The sequence below is a fragment of the Emys orbicularis genome, chromosome 7, assembly GCF_028017835.1.
Source record: "Emys orbicularis isolate rEmyOrb1 chromosome 7, rEmyOrb1.hap1, whole genome shotgun sequence".
Lineage (NCBI taxonomy): Eukaryota > Metazoa > Chordata > Testudines > Emydidae > Emys > Emys orbicularis.
Window position 1 is genome coordinate 113,701,521 of NC_088689.1, and position 23,520 is coordinate 113,725,040.

At 42.9% G+C, this 23,520-nt stretch overlaps 1 protein-coding gene across 1 annotated transcript in view; it reads left to right on the plus strand.

The window, feature by feature from the left end:
* Positions 1-1,275: 1,275 nt before the first annotated feature.
* Positions 1,276-23,520, plus strand: part of RAD18 (RAD18 E3 ubiquitin protein ligase) — an 83,775-nt gene continuing 61,530 nt past the window's right edge. Inside the window, exons 1-4 of the mRNA XM_065407787.1 lie at positions 1,276-1,367; positions 2,355-2,436; positions 8,917-8,978; positions 10,776-10,846. Coding sequence (XP_065263859.1) covers positions 1,320-1,367; positions 2,355-2,436; positions 8,917-8,978; positions 10,776-10,846 — 263 coding nt within the window. The 5' untranslated portion in view covers positions 1,276-1,319. The remainder of the gene's footprint in view (positions 1,368-2,354; positions 2,437-8,916; positions 8,979-10,775; positions 10,847-23,520) is intronic.

Below are 23,520 nucleotides of genomic sequence, written 5' to 3' on the forward strand. Positions count from 1 at the left end.
GGGTTAAAGTACAGACATTGAGATATGAGGGTATGAAGTTCATAGAGTGGTTGTGTTCGGTTGTGGAGTATAATGAGTGGATATGATGATGAGGATGGATTGACCCTCATTTGGTGAGATTTAATGTTTAGGGAGTTTATGGTTCCAGTTCATATGATCCAACGGAGAAGGTCACTTGGTCCCTTTCTCGTAGTGGGAGAATGATGTCACTAGTACTTGTGACTCAGGCAGACCATCAAGCAAAACACCTGTCCCCATCCTCTCTTGATGCCCTCAATCAGCACAGGCTAAGTACAGTTCTACTGCCCTTTATTCATACAATAAGAATACATTACCCCCCTCATTCATGGGATTTGTAACCCAACCCCAGCCAAAATCTATTACTTGGGCAATACAGCTCTGTTTGCTGGATACCTATGTAGATTAGGTGTGAATGTAAATACACTCTGGTCCTGAAACCTTTCCCCCCAGCTCATCAGTAGCTGTCAGGGAGAGCTCATTTAGACTTTGCTTACAAATCATAATTTGAAATTATTAGGTTGGCCAACATCACCGAAATGAATGCACTGACATTGTCATAAAAAACAACAGCTGTATAAGGAAACTAGTCTATGTTCATTGTTTTCAAATCTATTATACTTTTTCAGATGCACATATTTTATCATACACTTTATATGCTTTTAACGTTTGTATTAATGTTTCCATTTCAATTCAAATTTCCAAACAATCACTAAATTGGCAACGCTGCATGTAACTAGTTCACAAAACTGGGGGGGGGGTGTTGGTGAAATTCAGGGGGGGGGGGTAGGGAAATCCCTGAGGGGAGGGTCCCATTGCACCTGCTGGCCCCTGTATTTTAAACAGCCCTGGCAGTGTCTCTGGGAGAGGGAGGCTGATACTGCAGCAAAGAAGGAATCCCTCAGTGGTTTGAGCATTGGCCTGCTAAACCCAAGGTTGTGAGTTCAATCCTTGAGGGGGCCGCTTAGGGATCTGGGGCAAAATCAGTACTTGGTCCTGCTCGTGAAGGCAGGGGGCTGGAATCGATGACCTTTCAGGGTCCCTTCCAGTTCTAGGAGATAGGTATATCTTCCCCTAGAGGGACAAGCCTTCTCCCCCCCCCCCATGACTGGCCCCGCTCCCACCCTGGCCGGCCCAGCCACAGCTCTGCCAGGGGAGCAGAGCGCAGCCGCCACACAAACTACATCTCCCAGCAACCTCCGGGGCGGGGCCGGAAGTATGCGCGCGCCGGTTGCTGAGCGCGGGTGATTTGGGGCCGGCTGCGTGCGGGTTGGGAGCTGGCCCTGCCTGTGGCGGGTACCATGGCGCTGGCCGAGCCGCGCTGGCCGCAGAACCTCTCCCTGCTGAAAGTAAGTAAGTGGGAGGGAGGCAGGCTCCTCGGGGCTTCAGTCCGGGCGCTGCGCTGGGGGTAGCTCACCGGAGCCGCCGATCCCAGCTGTATGGGCGTGTACTGAGCCCCCCCCCATGACAAGGGGGGTTACCAGCGGGGGGAGGCCTGGGGCCTGCCCACTGAGAACTGCGGGGGGCAGGACCGGGGGGGGAAGGGATGGAGGGGGGGCGTCCATTGGTGCTTATGGAGGATGGTAATAGACTTATGGTCCAAAGATCCTTATAAGTAAGAGTGGGGTCCATAAAATGCTTAATCAAGAGAGTGGTTCTCTAGAGCTGGCCAAGTGTCAGGGCTGGCATTTTGATTCATGGGGGCTCCGAAGAGTGACCATGGGGATACCTGAAGTATCAGAGGATTGCAGCTGGCCTTAGAGTGGAATTTACCTTCCCCACCCCTCCTAAAACTTTTAGGTAGCAGAGCAGGCCCTTTGCTTTTGACAAGACCCAGGCCCCCATTTTTGCTAGGGAGGAAGCTGGATGAGGAGAGTTTGTCAGGAGGAATGTCAGATAATATTGAATTGCTAGCAGAGCTTCCATTTGGGAAGGGTCTTCTGCAAGAACTGCCTTTCCCTTCCCCCTTTTCACCCTTGAGCTCTAGCAGAGGTGCCAAAGATTAAATATACACATTGGAACTGATTTTGGAAGCTGTTCTCAGTTCAGTTTGTTTATTGAATTTGTGTTCAGCAAGCTGCTACCGAATAGCTATGTGACAATTTGCATTTGTGTTGGCATTTAGTGTAACAGCTTTTGATGTAAAGCAACTGTTAAACTCATCCCCAAGAGATGTGAGAGATTGTTGTTTTTCATCTATGGGGTTTAGGAAACTGGTGGACAAGAATTTCTGAGAGTGAAAGCATGTAGATATTTCTTATATCAGACGTATAGTCAGATGAAGAGCTCTTGAAGGGTGCCTTTGAATGACCTTAACTTTATTTTTCCCATTTCAGGCAGTGGATGATTTGTTGCGTTGTGGGATATGCTTTGATTACTTTGATATTGCAATGATCATACCACAGTGTTCACATAACTGTAAGTACAGGAGTATTTTTATGGGTGTGTGTGTATGTATCCCTTACTAGTGCCTGACTCTCATTCCATCCTGCCATCTCTTCTGTTAGATGTTGGGGTACGCCTACACAGCAGTGTAAGCCCACGCTCAAGCCTTATCCCCCTGGCGTCCACACACCAATTATGTTAACCTAGGGCTTGAACCTATGGTCTCAGGACCCTGCAGGCTGGAGGGTCAAGGCCCTTGTTAAGCTGACACCTAGATAGTGGCATAGAGAGTACACTTATAAAGTTTGCGGCTGATGGCAAGCTTGGGAGGGGTTGCAAGTGCTCTGGAGGATAGGATTAAAATTCAAAATGATCTGGACAAGCCGGAGAAATGGCCTGAAGAAAATAGGATGAAATTCAATAAGGACAAATGCAAAGTACTCCACTTAGGAAGGAACCATCAATTGGACACATACAAAATGGGAAATGACTGCCTAGGAAGGAGTACTGTGGAAAGGGATCTAGGGGTCATAGTGGATCGCAAGCTAAATATGAGTCAACAGCGTAATACTGTTGCAAAAAAAGCAAATATCGTTATGGGATGTATTAGCAGGAGTGTTGTAAGCAAGACACACGAAGTAATTCTTCCGCTCTACTCCGCGCTGATTAGGCCTCAACTGATGTATTGTGTCCAGTTCTGGGCACCACGTTTCAGGAAAGATGTGGACAAATTGGAGAAAGTCCAGACATGAACAAAAAAATGATAATGGTCTAGAAAAATGACCTATGGGGGAAGATTGGAAAAAAAATATTAAGTTAGTTTAGTTTGGAGAAGAGAAACTGAGGGGTGATATGATAACAGTTTTCAAGTACATAAGAGGTTGTTACAAGGAGGAGGGAGGTAAATTGTTGTCTTTAATCTTTGAGGATAGGACAAGAAGCAATGATCTTAAATTGCAGCAAGGGCAGTTTAGTTGGACATTAGGAAAAACTTCCTAACTGTCAGGTTGGTTAAGCACTGGAATAAATTGCCTATGGAGTAGAATCAGCTTGGCCAGGATGTTGGGAGTTATCTCTCCCCTGGTTGTGCTGATCCAGGAGCTCTGCCACTCCGCCTCCCTACAGGGCAGCCTCTTGGTCCCACTCCGCCCTCTGTCCCTTGCTTCTGGGGCTCCCCTGCCCTTCCTGGGGCTGCGTGTGCAGAGATGCCTGGGCAGCATGCGCTGAGGGCGGTGAATGGGAGCCAGTCCCAAAACTTCACCACAGTCTCCTGGGGATCCCTTATCCCTGCCTGCAGCAGTGTGGCAGAGGCTGGGATAAGGGATTCCGGGGGGAGGGGAGGGGTGCTGGAGCACGCTGCACCCAAGGCCAGGGGATGCACTTCATTGCTCCACAGCTGGCAGTAGCCAGCTGGAGTGTGTGTGTGTGTGTGGGGGGGGGGGGGGGATTTTTCTTCTGAAACCTACACTCTATGTCAACCTTCAAAACAAACAGACAAAAATAAATAAATAACCAGCCAAACAAAAACACCTTCATTGAACATCCCATTTTAAAAATTAAGAATCGCAAAGTTTCATTTTAATAGTTTGTCAGCCCTGGACACGGATGTCCTAATTATCCTCAGAACAGGTGCCCATGGGCATTTTCCTGCCAGTGTGACTCAGCCTAGAGGTGGAGAGCCCCATTCTCAAACTAGATGGTAGTTCAGTATAAAGCCTTTTCAAACTGCCTACCAAAGGAGCTCATTGTGCAGTTTATGTGCTTATGTGCTCCTTATGGGCACCTGAGTCCCATCAGTAACACCATCAGAGTTAGGAAACAGGGTGGGCAGTAGAGCTTTCTCATTTTGCAACACATTCGGAGGGCTAGCGCGTCAATGCTGGTTTGGTGGGGAGGAGAAGGCGCTAGGCACTTTGGAATAGGGTTACTTTGACTCGGGTCTGTGCACTGCAGTGTGGACGCCAGAGTTCTAGGTTCGAGCTCGGGTCAGAAAATCCTTAACCTAGGGTTAAAATACAGTATAGACGTGCAAGCCCAGTGTTCTCTGACACAGCTCAGCTGACTCAAGTCCCACTAACCCTGGGTTTACATTGCTGGCTAGTCATGCCCTTAGTGTTTGTGTGCAGATAGGTGAGCCTTTTTACTTCCTTTGCTTTTTACTACAAGCTCATGCATACTGTCCTGTGACTAACATTCTAGGTTAGTAAAGGTCATATAAAAGACCTGCCACTTGTACTCAGCGGTTACAATGAGCAGTTGCAGAACTTGATTCTATAGCCATGCTCTGAACAGGAGTTCTATTCACTTGAATTAACAGGAGTTCTACATGTGGAGTGACTGCAGAATCGGGCCCTATGTGAGTGGACCCCTTGTGTGGTACATCAACAGATGGAGGCTAAAGTTATGCAGAATCCTTTCCTGCCCACCCCCCTTTGGCCTTATAAAACTTATTGCCTAGAGCTGTATTAAATTTTCCATGCATCTCTCCACTCTGTCCCAGGGCATACAGGGACAACTGTGTTAAATGGGACCCGAAACCCTGACTCCAACGAAGCCTCACTGGCATTGAGCCCAAGGGGGTGCAAATCAAGGCCAGAGCTAAAGCTGAGGTATAGAAGCTTAGGGCAGGTCTACACTACGGCAGGGATCGACGCTCTGAGATGGATCCACCGGCGGTCGATTTAGCGGGTCTAGTAAAGACTCACCAAATCGACTGCAGATCGCTCTCCAGTCGACCCGTGTATTCTACCCCCGACGAGAAGAGTAAGGTAAATCGACAGGAGATTTTCTCCTGTCGACCCCCCACGGTGTAGACCCCACGGTAACTCGACCTAAGGTGTGTCGACTCCAGCTACGTTATTCACGTAGCTGGAGTTGCATAGCATAGGTCGACTTACCGCGGTAGTGTAGACATAGCCTTAGTGTGCATGATCCTGGCCTTTTGTGATTTCCTCCAGGATCTATCAGGGTTGGGGGATGTTCCTGTGGTTTTTACCGCAGGGAGCTAGCCCCTTCCTGCACCCTGTTCTCATGGCATGCTGTAGAGAGTTGGTGCAGAGGTTTCCTCATAAAAATTCCTCTCTGGTGGTGGTTCACATGGAAAGTTATGATCTGGTCATTTATTATTTACTGGAGTGCAGTGCAGAGCTTATAGGTTCTTGATGGGAATTTAAAAAAAAAATGTATAGCCCTTTTAAACGGGTGCAAGGAGGGGGTGGCCCAGGTTCCCTCCCCCAGCCTTCGACCACAGCTGGGTGGTGTAACAGCGGAGTCCCTACTCTGCTGGCATAGCAGAGGGGAGGCAAGGTCAAATTTGAGTGATGTTGTGACTCCGTGTGCCAGGTTGCAATGCCATTCAAATTTGGGGCAGTTCGGCAGGCAACTTACCCCCCCTCCCAGCAAAATTCTAGTTGTGTCCTTGCTTCTAAATCAGAACTCACAGATGGTGCCTCGTACTAGATGGTTCAGTGGTAACCATTGTCTTTAGTGAGCAAAGACCACCATCTTTCATCTATACATCCTAGCCGACACTTTCACAAATGCAGGTTGTAAATTGGGCAGTCATTTTTCTGAGAGGTTTGTTGGGAAACAACCACTGTTTTTTTGAGAATGCAGATGTCTGTTGTGGGGACTAGTGGATTTAAATGCCATTGTTTTTATTACAAAGAGTGTATTTCTATCAACTCACTGCTGAAGTGTCTTTCAGAATAATACATTAGCAAAACCTAGAGTCAGGAACAGGGCTCAAAGTTGTCTTGTAGATGGGATTATAGGTGGAGCTGGTAGTGCTGCCTTTAGTTAAGATTACCTGTCATCTCCCATTATAAGATCCTGTTTTCAGTTGATTATGATTTTGCCAAATATTAACTGTCTTGGTTGAAATTTTCCATGCTGGGTGTCTGCCTCAGGCTGAATTTGCTGGCAAGTTTCAGCAAAAAAGTGCTTTAGCTATTTCTAAGAATGAGATTAGGAAAAAATACATGTTTAAAAAAAAATTACAGTTGGTTTGTTGAGAAGCTATGTAGCTTAAATGCTTTGGCTCAAGGGCTTGAAATTTGACAAGGGTGTTGCCCTGGTGGTGCCTTTTGCTGGTTGTGCCAAAAAATGTACATGTTGGGCCAATTCAGATACCTCTGAAAATCTGTTTGCACCTAGTCTGTAGAGCCTTGGTGGAGTTTGGTAGCTAAATTCTTGGAAGATTACATCTCTACTGAGTGTGCTCTACCCTAGGGTTGCAGGGGCCAAGCAGGACTTTCCGTGCAATTGCTGTTCCTGGGTGCTATGGGTTGCTCTGGCACCGGGCACCAGGGAGACTCTTCAGTGGTGTCAATGCTGCTGGTATTGATATGCTAGCACGGGGATCGGCAACCTTTGGCACGTGGCCCAACAGGGAAATCCGCTGGTGGGCCGGGACGGTTTGTTTACCTGCAGCGTCTGCAGGTTCGGCTGATCACAGCTCCCACTGGCCATGGTTTGCCGTTCCATGCCAATGGGGCTGCGGGAAGTGGCGGCCAGCACATCCCTTGTCCCACGTCGCTTCCCGCAGCCCTGGATCGGCCGAATATGCGGACGCTGCAGGTAAACAAACTGTCCTGGCCCCCTAGCGGATTTCCTTGACGGGCCGCGTGCCAAAGGTTGCCGATCCCTGTGCTGGCATATGTACAATGGGGCTGAGTTAAGTTTGTGCAGGCATCCTTAATTCTGGCATTTCCCAACTTTTGAGTGCTTGGTTTTGTAACCCTAATGTTCTTTTCACATTGTGTTAGGGCTTCTCTATACTTATGACTAAATTGGCACTGCTGCGAACATTTACTTGACAGTAGACTAGTAGGGAATAAAAACCTATCAGCAGAGAACTTAATCAGATCTATTAATTTACATAACAGTAACACAGAGCACTCATATGCTTATGGAGCTTTACATTCTCAAAGCACTTAAGACCTTCCTCACAGGAGTGTTTTTATCTCCATTTTACTGAATGGAGAAATTGAGGCAGAGAAGCGAAGTGCCATGCCCATATCCACGCACTGAGTCATTGTCAGAGCTGGGATTGGAACTCAGGAATTCCTAGGCCCTTCTTACTCCTTTAATCCAAAGAAGCCCTTCTGGAAGGCTCAATTCTGCAAGATGCTAAGCATCCTCAACTCCCACTGAGGTAAACTTTCAACTTTGGTTGAGGGTGCTCAGCACATTGCAGGATCAAGCCCTTACCCCTTTAATCATTTCTTAGCAGGAAGATAAAAATAATGGCTAATTGAAGGTTCTCTGAAGTTAATGGGAGTTAGTGAATTGACTTCAGTGAGCTTTGGACAAGGCCCTGAAAGACAGGAGCATGCAACCTGTGTTAAATCTTCCCCATGATTTTACTCCATATACTGGATGGGATTTGAATTTTGTGGTTCTAGGAAGCGTAGTTATTTCAAACTTGAAGGTTAGCTCAGTAAACTATGATATTTTAACAATAGTAGTTGATGTTGCTTTGGGATATATTGGCTAAATATATTTTTTTTTAAATGGACACAGACTGAGATCAAATGCTGAAATATGCTGGTAAAGGTTCCATTAAAATAGAATAGTATTCTTTATTGAATGTTTCTGTTTTTACGTATGACTATAATTACTTTAGTTCACATTTTGCTAGATTTAATATATATATATATTTATATATATAGTTACTCAGCAATGTGTTTAAAAAAAAAACCAAAACAAAATAAGGAGTCCTTGTGGCACCTTAGAGACTAACACATTTTTTTGGGCATAAGCTTTCGTGGGCTAGAACCCACTTCATCAGATGCATGAAGTGAAAAATACAGGAGTCGGAATAAATACATGAAAGGATGGGGGTTGCTTTACCAAGTGTGAGGTCAGTCTAACAAGATAAATCAATTAACACCAGGATACCAAGGGTAACTTTTGAAGTGGTAAGAGAGTGGCCCATTACAGACAGTTGACAAGAAGGTGTGAGTAACAGTAGGGAGAAATTAGTATTGGGGAAATTAGGTTTAGGTTTTGTAATGACCCAACCACTCCCAGTCTTTATTCAGGCCTAATCTGATGGTATCCAGTTTGCAAATTAATTCTAGTTCTGCAGCTTCACATTGGAGTCTGTTTTTGAAGGGTTTTTTTTGTTGAAGAATTGCCACTTTTAGGTCTGTTATTGAGTGACCAGAGAGACTGAAGTGTTAGTTTTTGAATGTTATGATTCCTGATGTCAGATTGGTGTCCATTTATGCTTTTGCATAGAGACTGTCCGGGTTTGGCCAATGTTCATGGCAGAGGGGTATTTATGCCTGCTCCTGTATTTTTCACTGCATGCATCTGATGAAGTGGGTTCTAGCCCACAAAAGCTTATGCCCAAATAAATTTGTTAGCCTCTAAGGTGCCACAAGGACTCCTTGTTTTTTTTTTGCTGATACAGACTAACACGGCTACCACTCTGAAACCTGTCAACAATGTGTGTTCATCTTAGCTTAGTACACTCTGATTATATGGTATGTAATTTGTTTTTTTCAGATTGTTCCCTTTGTATACGCAAATTTCTGTCTTACAAAACTCAATGTCCAACATGTTGTGTGGTAAGTGTTTTTGTTTTGTTTTTCTTATATATTGTTTTGGGCAAATCTTTAGTATTAAGACTTTTTTTCCTCTTTGGGTCTAATCAGATATGTCATTGTATGATATATAGAACTGCTTCTTATATTGTTCACCTCTGCTGGTATTTTCAAATGAGAGAGCCTCAAGTTGAGCACCTAAAATCCATATCTAGGCAGCTAAGTCATGATTTTTTTCAGAGGTCCTGAATATTCATTGAAGTCATTGCAATCTTTGGCACCTAAATAAGTGGTCTAATACAGATTTAGGCACTTACTTGTAGGCACCTGAGTTTGAAAATGTTGCATTTATTCCCCAAAGGGACAATGAATTTTCATCAAGCTTTGACCATTCCATGGTTCACATTACCGGTCTTTTAAAGAGACACTGTCAGGTTGAATTTGATCCAGAATTTAGGATTAGTAAAAATAAACTTTTACAGAACCTATAGCCAATAGAAATGGCTTTTGATTGATTCTCCCCCTCCCCCCCCCCCCCACCGCATTTTTTAAATTGAGGAGTACATGTTATTTTGAGGTGGCTGGTGATGGAATGTTTAGATTGAGTATACTCAGAAGTGATTTTTGTGATTTCCCCTCCCCCCCATGAGAGCATTTTCTAACATTCTAGTTCTAATTAATTAAATCTTGTCGATGCTGCTGGGACACTTTGCATAGTGGAGATTAAGTGTATTCCTATGTGTCTATTGTGTAGAATAAGTAGTTTAATATATTTGCTACTCATATTGTAAAATGAGTTCCATACAACTCATCAGATGTGTAGTGCAGCCACTTCTGGGGTGGAGGATGGCAGTATACTATAGAGCAGAGGCATGGTAGATGTTTGCCATGGATACTGGGGTAAATCCCTTCTCTTCTGAAAAACACTGAGGACCAGCAATACCCGTGCAGCACAGGCAGGACTTTCTTATTAAGATCTTATCTGAAATACTTTCACTTAATAAAGTGCATGGAAGACCATTTGTTTTAGACTTTAAGATAGGATTTGCCTTTAAGCCAGTTGGGTTTTACTGGATGTTTTTAAATGATAGCCTACTTAAACACAACAAACAATGTTTCAAAAGTACTGGCAAAATAGAGGTAATTTTCATTACATATTCCTAAAGCATGAGTCCGTTCAAGGCAAGAATTCAGAAAGGTCTAGTTGTAATATATTGTCAGTTTTTTGACGTTTTAAAAAAGTGCAGACTCTTCAGTATATATTTCTGAACTGCACATTTTATATCCATCCTTCTACCGTCTTAAAAATCCCATTGATTGATATGAGTAAGGGAAAAGGAAGCTCTGGAATGGTAACACAGGAGAAAAATTAAAATAGAGAGGAAGGTTCTTTTAAAAGAATGATATGTATGCAGAAGACTACCCCATAATCTGTATCTTTTATTCCATCATTATTCAGACTGACATTTTCCTTTGTTTACTCCTTCTTGCTTAATGTTCGCATCTCATCCTTAGGAGCCTACTTTTGTCTTCCAAAATGATTGGAGCTTGGGTACAATAAAGCATTGTTGGAGACTAGTGTTAATGGGGTTGGTCTTAGAACAAAGTATTGTTTTTTATCCATACTTCTGGGTATTACCTAACATTTTCGAGACTCACTTATTTCAGGGTCTTAGATGGGTTTCAGTAGAAGATATTTGTACTTCATTTTTATGCAACTTTTTTGACTTAACAATTTTGAGGGGTGGTGTCCGAAACACACATCTGAGAAGTAAATTATGTTTGCTTGAACACTGTCTGTTTACTTCTGTTCTTTTGTAGGCAGTCACGGAACCCGACCTGAAAAATAACCGGATATTAGATGAGCTGGTAAAAAACTTTAATTCTGCAAGGTACAACAGAATTTTTCAAATATTACATATGCTTCCATGGTTAGAAATATAGACATCACTTGACTCCTTTCGCTAAGCCTGCATGCCATAGTGTGTGTGTGTGTGTGTGTGTTTTGAGTTAGAAACCCAGGCCCATGTGTCATAATGCAACCAAAGAGAATAAACTATTGAAAATTTTCACATCCGTATCTCATATAGTAGATGAATCGATTAATGGGTGTATGTGGGGAGATTAACGTTTAATTTGTAATCTAAATGCCACAAGGATTGACAAATTTTCGGAAAAAAGGGCCTGATTGTAAGGTGCATTTTGCATACTTTTAGTTATAGATGAAGTAAATGGAATCTTGTATAGGCAGAAGATGTCTCTAATTGTTTATTATTACAGGTTTTTATAAGGAACCCATCATTGTGATAGCTGTGCACATAATCTGGTTTAAAAAAAAAAAAAAGGGGGGCGGTGGGGGAGATGGGGTGTTTAGCTCTTCCATTTTTACAAATTACGTAGTTTCATTCTGTTCAACCAAATAGACCACCATTCTGATTTGAGGCAGATGACCATTTTGAGAACTTGTTCACAGTTTACGAAAAAATACTCCTGGGCTGTGTAATAATCTTTGTGAAAGATACTAGGTGCTGGAATGTGTTCCAGTTTACATTGTGTGCACCAACACAAATACAAATAAAGATACATTTACTTCTACTTTTTCGTACTTGGATTCTTTGCACTTGCCTGATCCAATATCTACTGAAGTCTATGAGAGCCTTTGCATGGATTTCAGTAGACTTTGGACCTGGCCCTTCATATTTTGTAATGGTGCCCTCTATACAAGTATGTAAGATAGTTGGTAGCAGTATTACAGCTGCTTTGTGGTGCTTCAATTAATTAATTTTATACTCAAGTTTACTCTGACCTACGGTTACCAGATAGCAACTGTGAAAAAACAGAACGGGGATGGGGGGGGGGGGGGGTAATAGGCGCCTATATAAGAAAAAGTCCCCAAAAACAGGACTGTCCCTTTGAAAACGGGACATCTGGTCACCCTACTCTGACCTGTGACCTCCATCCTAGTCAGGTTTGCTTGAAGCCCATAGCAGTACTGTAATTACTGGAAGTCAAAACTGATAATTGTATCTGCCACATATTGCATTGGACAGTAACAAATTGAGTGTTGGGTATGCCTGGAATTTCAGTTAAATAGTAAGATCTGCAAACAGACATACTCTGTAGCATATACTATACTAGAAAAGCTCCTCTGTTTATGTAAATGAATGGTCTTTAGCTGAAAATGATTGTAAGAAAGTCATAACTGCAGTAGAAATGCTAAAATAGATATGTTGTGTGCTAGTGTTACAGTATAAAGTTTGTTACTGTGATTCTAAAATGATAATTAACTATAAAATTGTAAACATGACAAGCCTATGAAAAGCTGAGAGTGAAGTCCATTTTTCTATGGGATGCTGTACTAGTCTTTAACTACTAAGGTAAGTTCAGTGGAATAAACAGAATACTATTTCAGACTCTTTTGGAACCTTTAATAAATGAGATTTATAATGCAATTGAACCTTAGACTTTTCCTAACAGCTAGTGATTTGCTAAATGAAAGAGGAGAAAGCCAAAGCCATAAATAACCATGCAACACTGAGATTCCTCACAACCAGCCATTAACAAAGAAAATGTAATAGAGAACCTGGCAGTGAGGCAGAGCAGGTTCTGGAAAATTTCCTGTAACTCACTAGTCCTGCTGCTGTTGCCAGCCAAGGTACTCTGCCACCTTGGAAGGCCTTTAAGCTCATATTGCTACTGATTTCCCATAAGACCCTTCAGAGTCATAGATTCATGTTAGGAGCCAGTGTACAGGGACAAGGTGAAAAGCAGTGTCAGAGTGCACAAGGTACTTCCTCTGTGAAAGAGATGTTGCCAAATCCATTTTAGGATTATAGTGACTGTTTTATTAAAAGGTGCGGATGAAAGTTGGACAACTTCTTTGCCAGTTGTGAGAATGAACTGTGTTAGCATTGATCTGCTTGTCTTCCAGTTCCTAAATGTAATTTCTTTAGTGGGTGATTCATGCTCATTTGCCTGAATGGTTCCACTGAACTTCTGACCTCCCTGTACAGTGTAAACTGTTCTTTTAAATACATTACTAACTCATATATATATATGAGGCCTTAAGCCTCTGGTTACTTTTTTTAACCTCAACAAAACAGGTTAACTTTATTAATAGGCTAATATACATATACCCATTTCCTTTTAAGATAAGGGCAATTGCACTGGGGAAAGGGATTGAATACTGAGATTAGTACAGGGCAGTACTCTGATGGGTTTTCTCTGTAATAGTAATGCTTTTCTTAAATGTAAGGAGTTAATTTTGGACATGGAGACTTACATCATTGCTGTGTTTCTTAAAGAAATGAGGAAACACAGGTGAACCACAGAATGGAGAAAAGGTTGCAGTGATACTCATTCAAAAGGGCTTGTATTTCAGTCTAGAAAATCCTAAAACCTGGAACCAGCTTAGAAAAGTCCCTTTCATAGGTGAAAGGCAACTGTAAAAAAATTATTCTGAAGAAGACTTGAGTGATGTTGCGGATATTCTGTGGAAGCAGATGTTTTTGAACAGAAACAGAGGCCTTCTGAAGCAGAGATGATATAATGGAAACCATGAGAGAGCTATTTGTTAGATGCCTGAGACAATAATGGGAGGAAAGAAAGGTCTACCATGCCAAGAGAAGAAGGAGATGGACTGGGAAGACCTACATTGCCACATCCTATGGCAGCAGCTGCTTTACATACTTACGGGGCTTAATGAAGTTCCAGCTTGCATTAGGGATGCCTCTGAAGGGCACATAAAAACCTTACTGAATTTAAATTTTATTTCTTTCACTCATTCTTGTTGGAGAATTTGTGATCCAGAGACGAATTGGAAAGTCTACTCCTAGAGTTTATTCTGACACGGTGAGGGTGGGAAAAGAGAAAATACTTTTGCGACAGTATTGTATTACAAATACCCATAATTTAAAGAAAAGTATTTGAACAGTACTTTTTAGCCATGGATTAAAAAAACAACACTACTTTTATAACTTGTCTGGGTGAATTTTTTTTATTTTTTTTAAAACAGAAAAAGGGAGTTAATTTCAATCCGGCTGCAGATTTTTGATTTAAAAAGGCTCGTAGAAAAGTACTAGTTTTGTGTGAGAAATTAAAAAAAAAAAAAAAAAAAAAATTCCCCAAATTTCCCATGAAAATTTCTCTCTTTTATGACACACTGAAAAACAAAAATTTTCACCGAAATCATAACTTATTTTTGGTTTCAAGGTTTTCATGGGAAACAAAATAGAAAATTTCAACAATAATGAACATTTTCAGCAAAATCATCTTTTTGGTTGAAAAAATGTTTTGATAAAAATATTTCAACCAGGTCCAAGGATTATTCACTCAGAAGATAATTCTCACATGAACTTAAGGGGCAGAATAAATGTAAAGTTGTCCAAGGAGCCTAAAATCTGAATTTTTCTAGTTAGTTAATAGATTTGCAGGAATATTATGCCTTCACTTGGATGTTATCTTCCTTATTTCCTGCTTTGCTCTTGGTTCGCCTTAGGGATTTATTTTGTAGCCCTGAATAGTGGGAACAGCAAAAGCAGCACAAGTTGGTGTAGAATTTACCACAGAGTCGATGCATTTGTCTCTGTGAGATTTCTTGCCCTAACAAAAGGGTAATGGAGAGACTGATAAAAGGAGTAAGATAGCAAGTGATTGTTTTTGTTCTTTGCTCCTTTTTTTAATTGTGCTTCGTTATGGGAAGCAAATGTGGCTATGGGCCATTGTTTTTTTTGCCTTTTTTTTTTTTTTAAAGCTGACCCCTGCTTGAAAGTCAATGAGGAGTTTGGCTTCATAAATGATGACAGGATATAGTGTTCATTTTGTGTGTCTGTCTCCTGAGAAAGGTCCAGGGATGCAATTAGATTTAATTGAATTTTAAAAAAAAGATTTTAAATTGCACAATTCCAATATTTGAGCTTGCACTTTCTCTCTAGTGACAAATGGATTTTTTTTTTTATTAGGATTTAATTTTTCAGGGAACAAGCAGTGCTGACTTGGATCCATTATGATATTGAATCTTAAACCTTAATTTATTTTGACTGCTTTGATGAATCAATATAAATCTTATAGTTCACAGTGGTTTAATAGTCTTCCCCCTTGTGACTTGAAATTTCTCAACATAGAGCTGGATCAGTAGACCTAAAACAGTAGTGTCCTCTACTAACCTGGGAAGCATGTAAAACAGCCTTGAAAAAAACATTTCGCAGAGGGGAAAGGTGTACTTGTAGTGCATCAATACTGAATACTGTTCCTTACTGACCTTTGTGGTTACTGTGAATTCCCATATTAGAAAGTGATTTTGAATATTTTTCTTTGATGACTGTCAGGTTGCAGGAAGTGTCTTGAGGCATAGAATAGGAATATGCATCATAAAATATTTTAATTGGAAAGATGACCTCAAATGCATTAAATTAGTGGAAGTACTGAATTTTGAGCCAAAGTTATATTTGGAAGATTATGTAAGGGCTTGTCTACATGGTGTATTAGTCCACGCCAGAGAGATTCTAGTGTGAAATAGGACTATATCCGTGTGCACTAGAGAACTTTTAATGTGTGCCAGCAGGGTCTACATGGGCCAATTAGTGTCATGCTAGTGCACACTAGAATTTACACCCCTCCAGTGCAGATTAATGCACTGTGTAGACAAGCCCTCAGTAATACCTTCGTTTGCAAGTCTCTGCAGTAGAATTGCATCAGATTCATTAAAGGGATAAGTTTATTTGTTTTCCATTTTTCCAATTTTAATGAATAATTGGTGCTCTATCTTCTTTCTATTGTGTGTGCACAGAAGGACAGCTATAGTTTACTATTCCTAAGCTCTTTTCTGAGATGTCTTTTGAGACTCTTATAATTTTCCAATTCACCTTTTTAAGCTGAAGTTTTTCAGCCTTATATTTTTTTTGAAAGTATGTGCAGAAGTATTCAGCTGTTTACTGAGGACAAGAAGGGTGAGGGTGGGGAAATATGCCAGGCCCATTTTGTACTCACTCGTGTGGTGCTAAGACTTCCTGGGATATATCCCATGATTCGTAGCGCCTCAGGAAGCTGAACTGCTCTATGAACTCTTCCTAGTGAATTATGGGAGAACTTGTCTGTCTTTTCTGGGCACACAGAGTAGAAGGGGGTATTGTGGAAAGGTATTGGAGGACTAGCAGCACTGAATTGGTTGCGTTTATACTACAGAGTGGCCATATTAGCAGCTGACAAGTTGTGCTAGGCTATGCCCCTGTGTGGGCCAGCCAATTCAAACAAAAAGCACCACAGTCCTGAGTTAAGGGGTTTTGTGTGTGGATGGGACTGAATTAAGGGTAACACTGGACTTATAACTCAAGTTAACTTAGTAAGGGCTCATCTTCATTGCCGTGCTTAGGATAGACAGTGGCTAAAAGGAGAGTAGCCTCCCTTCATGGAAATACAATGGCTAGAAAGCACAGGAACAATTGGTCTCAGATACACTGCAATAACTACTGGTAGTTGATTTTTGGACACCCAATGAGAGTTTGGAAGGCAATAGGGAAACAAAGGATGAGGGTGGTTCCCCAGTCACCTCCATGTGTGGGTAGATTGCTGAAGGAGCCTAAGTGCTATGATCAGGCCATAGAAAAGCCTAGTTGGAGAGAGCTTTGTGTGAAATGATGATGATGGGCTGTAATGGCTTGGTGAAAGACGCAGTGTTCTTACTGTGTAGAAATGTGATTGTTTCTCTCGCCCCCATGTGGTTTAGTGTGTGGAAAGGATGGTTATTCATCCTTGATGTGTGGAAAGGGATGTGCCTATAGCTTTAAGGGGATGGGGACTGATTGGCTCTGTCCTGATGTATAAAGAGCAGTGTCATTAAGCTGTGCACGTTTAGTGCTAGCTGTGGACAGGGCAGTGCATCAGAGAGGAAACAAAATGGGTGCCTTGGAGGCCTTCTGAATAAAGTATGAGAAGCATATGGCAAAGCAATTGTGGTTCCTCAAGGCAGTGGCGTTCTTAAGCCAGAAATCTGTTCTGTTAGTGGGGAGTCTTGCTTAATTTTAATGTGGTGGTGTTGTGTATGATACTTGCCAAAAAAAGCTCTCTCAGCTGATGCGTGCAAGAACAGAAACCACCTTGTTTGCTTCAAGACTACCAGTCTCTCCTGTATGTTACTCTCAGGCATGCAAGAGAATGAATGCATCACTGGGATACACAGTTTACATTTACATATTTTTGAGACTGGGCTTACAGTTCTGTAAGTAATCTCTTAATCAGTTGTAAGTGATCTTGAAATCACATGCAGGAGCTAGGAGACTGCTTGTGAGGTGACTGCAGTTGTAAAAATGAAAATATCTGCAGTAGTCATTCGTTTATTGCCTGACATGGCAGTTCCTCTGCAGGCAAAGGTGATTCCAGAGGGAATATTGCTGCATGTGGACTGTGCTCATCCAGCTCTTACGCCCCCATTTTATAATACACAGGGCCGGTTTCTGTCCTGCAGTGGTTTGTGCAAGACACTCTTTCCTATTCCTCCCTCCCCCCCCCCCCCCCCCAAAAGAGAACCTCTCTCAAGTGCCTGACTTTCAAATGTGCCAAGCACCTGCAGCTTATATTGATTTCAGTTTGAGCCCAGGTGCTCAGCATTTTTAGGCCTTAAATAAATAAATATTGTGTGTGCCACAAAATTCAAATATTTCTCTTAAACAGGCCTTTAGGAAAGGAAAATGCTAATGTTGCAAGCACATTTTGGAAAATGCTGAATAAAAGCTTATGCTCCAAGGTCAGTGTGTGCATGGGCATGGAAAGGAATAACCATAATAATTCTAAAAAGTCTTAGGCCCTGATCCTGCAAATTCTTCTGTTTGTGCTTAACTTCAAGCCCATGTGTGTTTGCAGGATGGGGGACCTAATAAGGATGATGTGGGCCTCTGAATGTTTGCGAACTGCCCACTGTGTGCAGTGACTCCTGCCCCGCTAGGTGGATATAGAGGGCTCTGAATTGGTATAGTTCCACAGCACAGGTGTATGAGAAGGATTCTGAGGGCTTGTCTTCATTACCACACTACATCAGTGCTGCTGCAGCGCATCTGGTGAAGACACGCTACATCGATGGGAGAGTGCTCGCCTGTCAACATAATTACTCCATCTCGACGATAGGCGGAAGCTATGTTGTCAGGAGAGTGTCTCCGGAGGACACTTTAAGTTGATGTAACTTATGTCGCACAGGGGGGTGGTTTTTCACACCCCTGCGAGGCGTAAGTTACATTGACTTAAGCAGTAGCGTAGATAAGCCATAAGAAGCTGCTTTGGGTGGGGAGTCTTTTTGGGGACTGCATCCCATAGAACTGTGTTCCACATGATCTCCCTGCAACTGACTGGAGGAGAGGGAGTTTTGGGGGGAGGGGCAGGCTACATGCCAATTCACTGGACTTTTGGGGGGCAAGGGAGTGCCCCCCTTTGGGGGCAGTTGCAGCCCTGAGGCTACTTTTGTGGCTGAAGAACAGCCTTTCCCCAGCCTTCTTGGATTTCACCAGCTCACAGCCTGGTTATTTGGACCATGCTCTAGGGACAAAATTTACCACTCTTCGAATGAGGCATGAAAACGAATTGTGGATCTTGGAGGGTAAAATGGACTGCTGTTGCTGCTGCCCTTATGTGTTAACAGTGCTGAGCTGCATCATTGGCAGTAGGAACAGTGGTTTCCAAACTAATCAGAAATAAAAACTTGGGGTGATGTGGTTAAAAAAAGCTCATCTGCCTTAAAGCTTGTCTTTACTACAACAATTAGCTGAAGTTAATACTGTAAAGTTACTTCACTTGAGCTCTTCTAGCTCAAGAGAGAGCAGCCAACTGAGAAACAACACTCAAGTGACACAGAGTGATTCGATAAGCAGTTGGTGGGTTGTTATAATTCAACCTGCTGCATCCCTAGTCCATTATTAGTGAGAGCATAAGCTGCTCTGGAGCTTCAGCCCATGCCTCCTGATAGGCCAGTTAGCTTGAACTTCAGGTACCACTTAACTTGAGCGATAGATTTTTGTGTGTGGACAGGAATTGGGTTGGGGCAAACCTTGAGTTATACGTTGAGCTAGGAAGGCAGTGAAGACAAGCCCTTATTCTATAATAGCAGTCATTTGGGTGAAGGTGGTCAGTCAATTTGTGTATCACAGAAACAGAAAATTTATTTGGTCTGAACTGAAAATGATCATTGTTCTTTATGTATGTGGTAAAGAGAGAACTCCCTCCCCCACCCCAATGGTGATGGCCGTGTTTTCTAGTCAAGAATACTTGTTATTCAGGAGAGGAAATAAAACCTCCTCTCCCCTCCCCCCCCCCCCCATCTTCCCCACATAGATAATTGCCATTTGAAAGCGCTGTAATTTTTTATATAGATGTACACTTTCAGGAGAATTTGTATGTGTGGGTTATAACTACCATGCCATACATTTATATCGGTCCCATGTAATTGTTCTCTAGGAGGCTTAACCCATTTTCCTCTCCTGAATTCTTATTTGAAACCTATTTGGAAGCAGTGAGTTTTCACCCACTTCTCTTTATTTGCTATCTCATTGTTGCGGGGCAAGTACGCACCATCACCCTAGGGGTGGGGCAAAGGCATGGTAGCGCAGTGGTTAAGTCAGTATGGCTGCCTTCAGCCTCAGGGCTGTGTGGTTCAATGGCCAGTGTCAGTAGGACTCCCCTGGGCTGCGGGGAAGTGCGGCCCAAGGGGCAGAGTCAGTAGGAGGGGGTTTGCTGGGCTGCCCCCCAAAGTGGGTGGCTGGGGTAGGGGGACCCAGACCCTCCCTGCTTCACTGGGTCCCAGCCCAGGTCCCTGGTAGTGGCGAATGGTTTCACCTCTAAATCAGCACGGATTCTGCCCACAACACGCCAACTGCTGCAGGGACACTGGCTAGTTCCTCCCTGGGCGACCTCCTACCGTGACTCCTGTAGTTGAAGTCGGGGTGTCTTTGGAGTCTCCTTGGGTGGTGACTGCAATCTCCCTGGGGCGTCTGCAGGTACCTGGGCACCTGCCTGGGTCTCAGAATCTCCTGCTCCCACGGTCCGGGATGCTGTCTGCTCCTTGGCTGGAGACAGCAAGGTGCATCCTTCCTCCTCAGCAGTCAGCTCAGACTGAGCTAGGCTGTTCCCTTTTATACTGTAGCAGCAGTTGGAGCATGCCCAGCAGGGTCGAGGGGACATGGCTTCCGCTGCTCAGAGTGCTGCCGTAACCCCTTCCGCTCCAGTGTGGGGCAAGTAAACCCCGTCGCACTCATAAACACTTGTGCAAGGGAAATGTGCTTATGATCAATGGGATCCAGGATCTCCTGATATAAGAAGGAACTTGTGGTGTACTTTTGCTTTATGATTTCGTTTGGTTTTGCTTTTATTTACATTGTGCATCTTAGAGGGTGCTCTGTACAAGTTTCCCCAGGTATTGTGTGACATTATTAAAGCTATGCCTACTGCCACTGGGCACCTAGACAGGGCAAGCTCTTTACATGGAACCATAGGTATATACACCAATTTACAGACAAAAGAGAAATTCACTGCCCTAAAGAATTTATAATCTACATTAGACATAACACAGGAAGATGACAATAAACAAAGAGTAGGAGGGATGGAGATGTAAGGGTTAAAACAGTGAAAGTTTGTGAGATGTTGATTTTTTACAGATCTTGTTGGCTCCTCTTTATACCTTTAAAACTAAAGACCATACACATTCTCAAACTGAGGTTTCCCAGTTATGAGGCTGTAACCTTTCAGATAGGATAATATGCTGCTGTGTTAAAATTATAAAACACATCATAGATAATTTAGCTGAGGGTAAAAGTCGTTCTTAATTTATAGTTATATACACTTTGCAATATGTTTGCAATTTCAAATATGCAATCTTACTGCGTCAAACCAGTACTTACCACTTGAATCAGTTTCTAGGTGAAATTTACAAATCTGGGTGTGACAGAAAGTGAGCATTACCATTAGTTATATGAAAACAACGAGGAGTCCGGTGGCACCTTAATGACTAACAGATTTATTTGGGCATAAGCTTTCTTCAGTTGCATCTGAAGAAGTGGGATTTTTTACCTACAAAAGCTTATGTCCAAATAAATCTGTTAGTCTTTAAGGTGCTACTGGACTCCTTGTTGTTTTTGTGGATACAGACTAACATGGCTACCCCTCTGATACTTGGCATTAGTTATATGGTAGCCTTGTATCTGGCCTTTCTGCCTTCTGGGTTTGGAGCAGGGGTGGGCAAACTACGGGCTGCAGGCTGGATCCAGCCCATCAGGGCTTTGGATCCGGCCTGCGGGATTGCCACCCCCGTGGTGCCGCGGGCCCCGCACCGCTCTCGGAAGCGGCCAGCATCACATCCCTGGGGAACGGGTGTGTGCGGGCAGAGGGCTCCACGTGCTGCCCTTGCCTGCGGGCACTGCCCACCGCAGCTCCCATTGGCCAGGAATGGGGAACCGCGGCCAATGAGAGCTTTGGGGGAGGTACCCACAGATGAGGGCAGCACACGGAGCCCTCTGCCCTCCCCTCCCCCAGGGGCTGCAGAGATGTGCTGGCCACTTCCGGGAGTGGCGCGGTGTCAGGACAGGCAGGGAGCCTGCCTTAGCCCCGCTGTGTGCTGCTGCCACCCCGGAGCCGCTCAAGGTAAGCGGCGCTGGGCCGGAGCCCGCACCCTGAACTCCTGCACCCTAACCCCCTGCTGCACCCCGCAACCCCCTGCACCTCAACCCCTGCCCTGAGCCCCCTCATACATCCTGCAGCTCTCCTCTGCCCCAACCCCTTTCCCTGAACCCCTTCCTGCATACTGCACCCCCTGCCACACCCCGCACTCCCTTCTGCATCCCAACCCTCTGCCCCAGCCCTACATTCATGGCCCTGCCTGCAATTTCCCCACCCACATGTGGCCCTCAGGCCAAAAAGTTTGCCCACCCCTGGTTTGGAGGGACAAATGAAACTGCAGTATAATCCTAGTTGTCAAAACCACTTGGAGCAACTATTGTCAGAACCACTAGGGATAATTTGAAGTTGGGATAACTGGGATTCAATAGACGGGAAGAGAAGGTGGTGGCAGTTAATAATAAAGAAAGCTTCAAGTAGTGTTGGTTCAGGTAAATGGGGCTATATTGTATTTACAACCAAACATACCAGTGACTTTTCATTAGATTTTGGCATTGTGTTGGGGATGTTGTTTGGTTCGTCACACACAAAATATAGCCACTAGATGTCACCACACAGCTAAATGTAGCTGTGGTATGTTGTCAAAAAAACATTCGACTCAGAAAATCCCATTGTGTGACTTTTGTCTCCTTTCTGGAATTTAGTAGCGGTATTTTGATTCTCCCATAAAATAAGTGTAGACTGACCTGATCCATTTGTGTTTTGGTAGACAAGTTAAAATATAGTAGTCATAGCATGGATGTCTGAATTGTGAAGGTGTAAAGTTCTTTCTATTGTGTGTAGTCCAAAGTTTGGTTACCAATGTCTTTAAAAAGTCTGTTTTAAATCTTCATTGTCTAACTCAACATGAGAGAGAACTCTGAGAATATACTTGATTGTTGTTCACAGTTCAGTTTGGGTAATTGATGTAATTTTGTGAGAATCTTGCAAGTTAATTTTGATATATATTTTATTTATTTATTTATCCAATACGATTTGTGGAGTGGTGTTAGTATTTCAGTAGAGGAAAAGAGTTTATACAAGCTTCTTTTTCTGTCTTCCTTAAGAAAATATGTGGTTCTCTTAGACAGGTTTTATAGTTAATATAGAATTTTAGCCCATTTTATTGATAGAGAAACTAGGTTTTTGTATTTATTTTTTAGAAGCAATTTGTGTTCTTCCCCTCACCCCAATCATTGCCCCTTGCATTGATGCCTACTTTATACCAGAACACATTTTTAGGATAGGAGCTGGAGTTAACAAAAACTGCATACAGGATAGTTGTCTGTATATTAATATCTCTTAGTTGTATTTATGTAGGATCGTGGACCTATTGTTCTAGCCACTGTACACTGAGATACAAGATGTTCCCTTCCCAGTAGAGTTTATAATCTTACTAAGATGAGACACTACAAGCTGTAGGCAGGGTATATTGATCTTTCCCTGGAAAGATATTTTACTCTTTTCTTAATATTTATCAGTCTTTCAGTTTGGTGAGTTGGTAAGCTGATCAGAAGAGTGAATTTAATTCAGACATCTGTCAACCATGGGCTGGAACCTCTCCAAACTGTAAAGAAATATAATTCTGTCTCCATTATTTTTTTAAATAGGAAACCACATTGTTTTGTTGAGGGAATGTGACATCTATGACATGAAACAATAAGCTGAAAAGATAGGAGAAATAGATTCAGCTCTATCGTGTAAGAAAACTGAGTTATGGGCCACTAGGTAATCTTTTAGATATTTCACCAATAAGAACATATTAGAAGTTTTTTTATCATCAGCAATAACATGAGAGAGCTGATCTGTGTTACAAAGCCAAATGATTATCTTTTCTGATCTGTTTTATGTTATCTGAACTGCACATAGTTTAGTTTGCTGCAGTGGAGGGAATGGTACCGGCTCGATTTCTGTATAAAAGAACAATTTGAAAAGACTG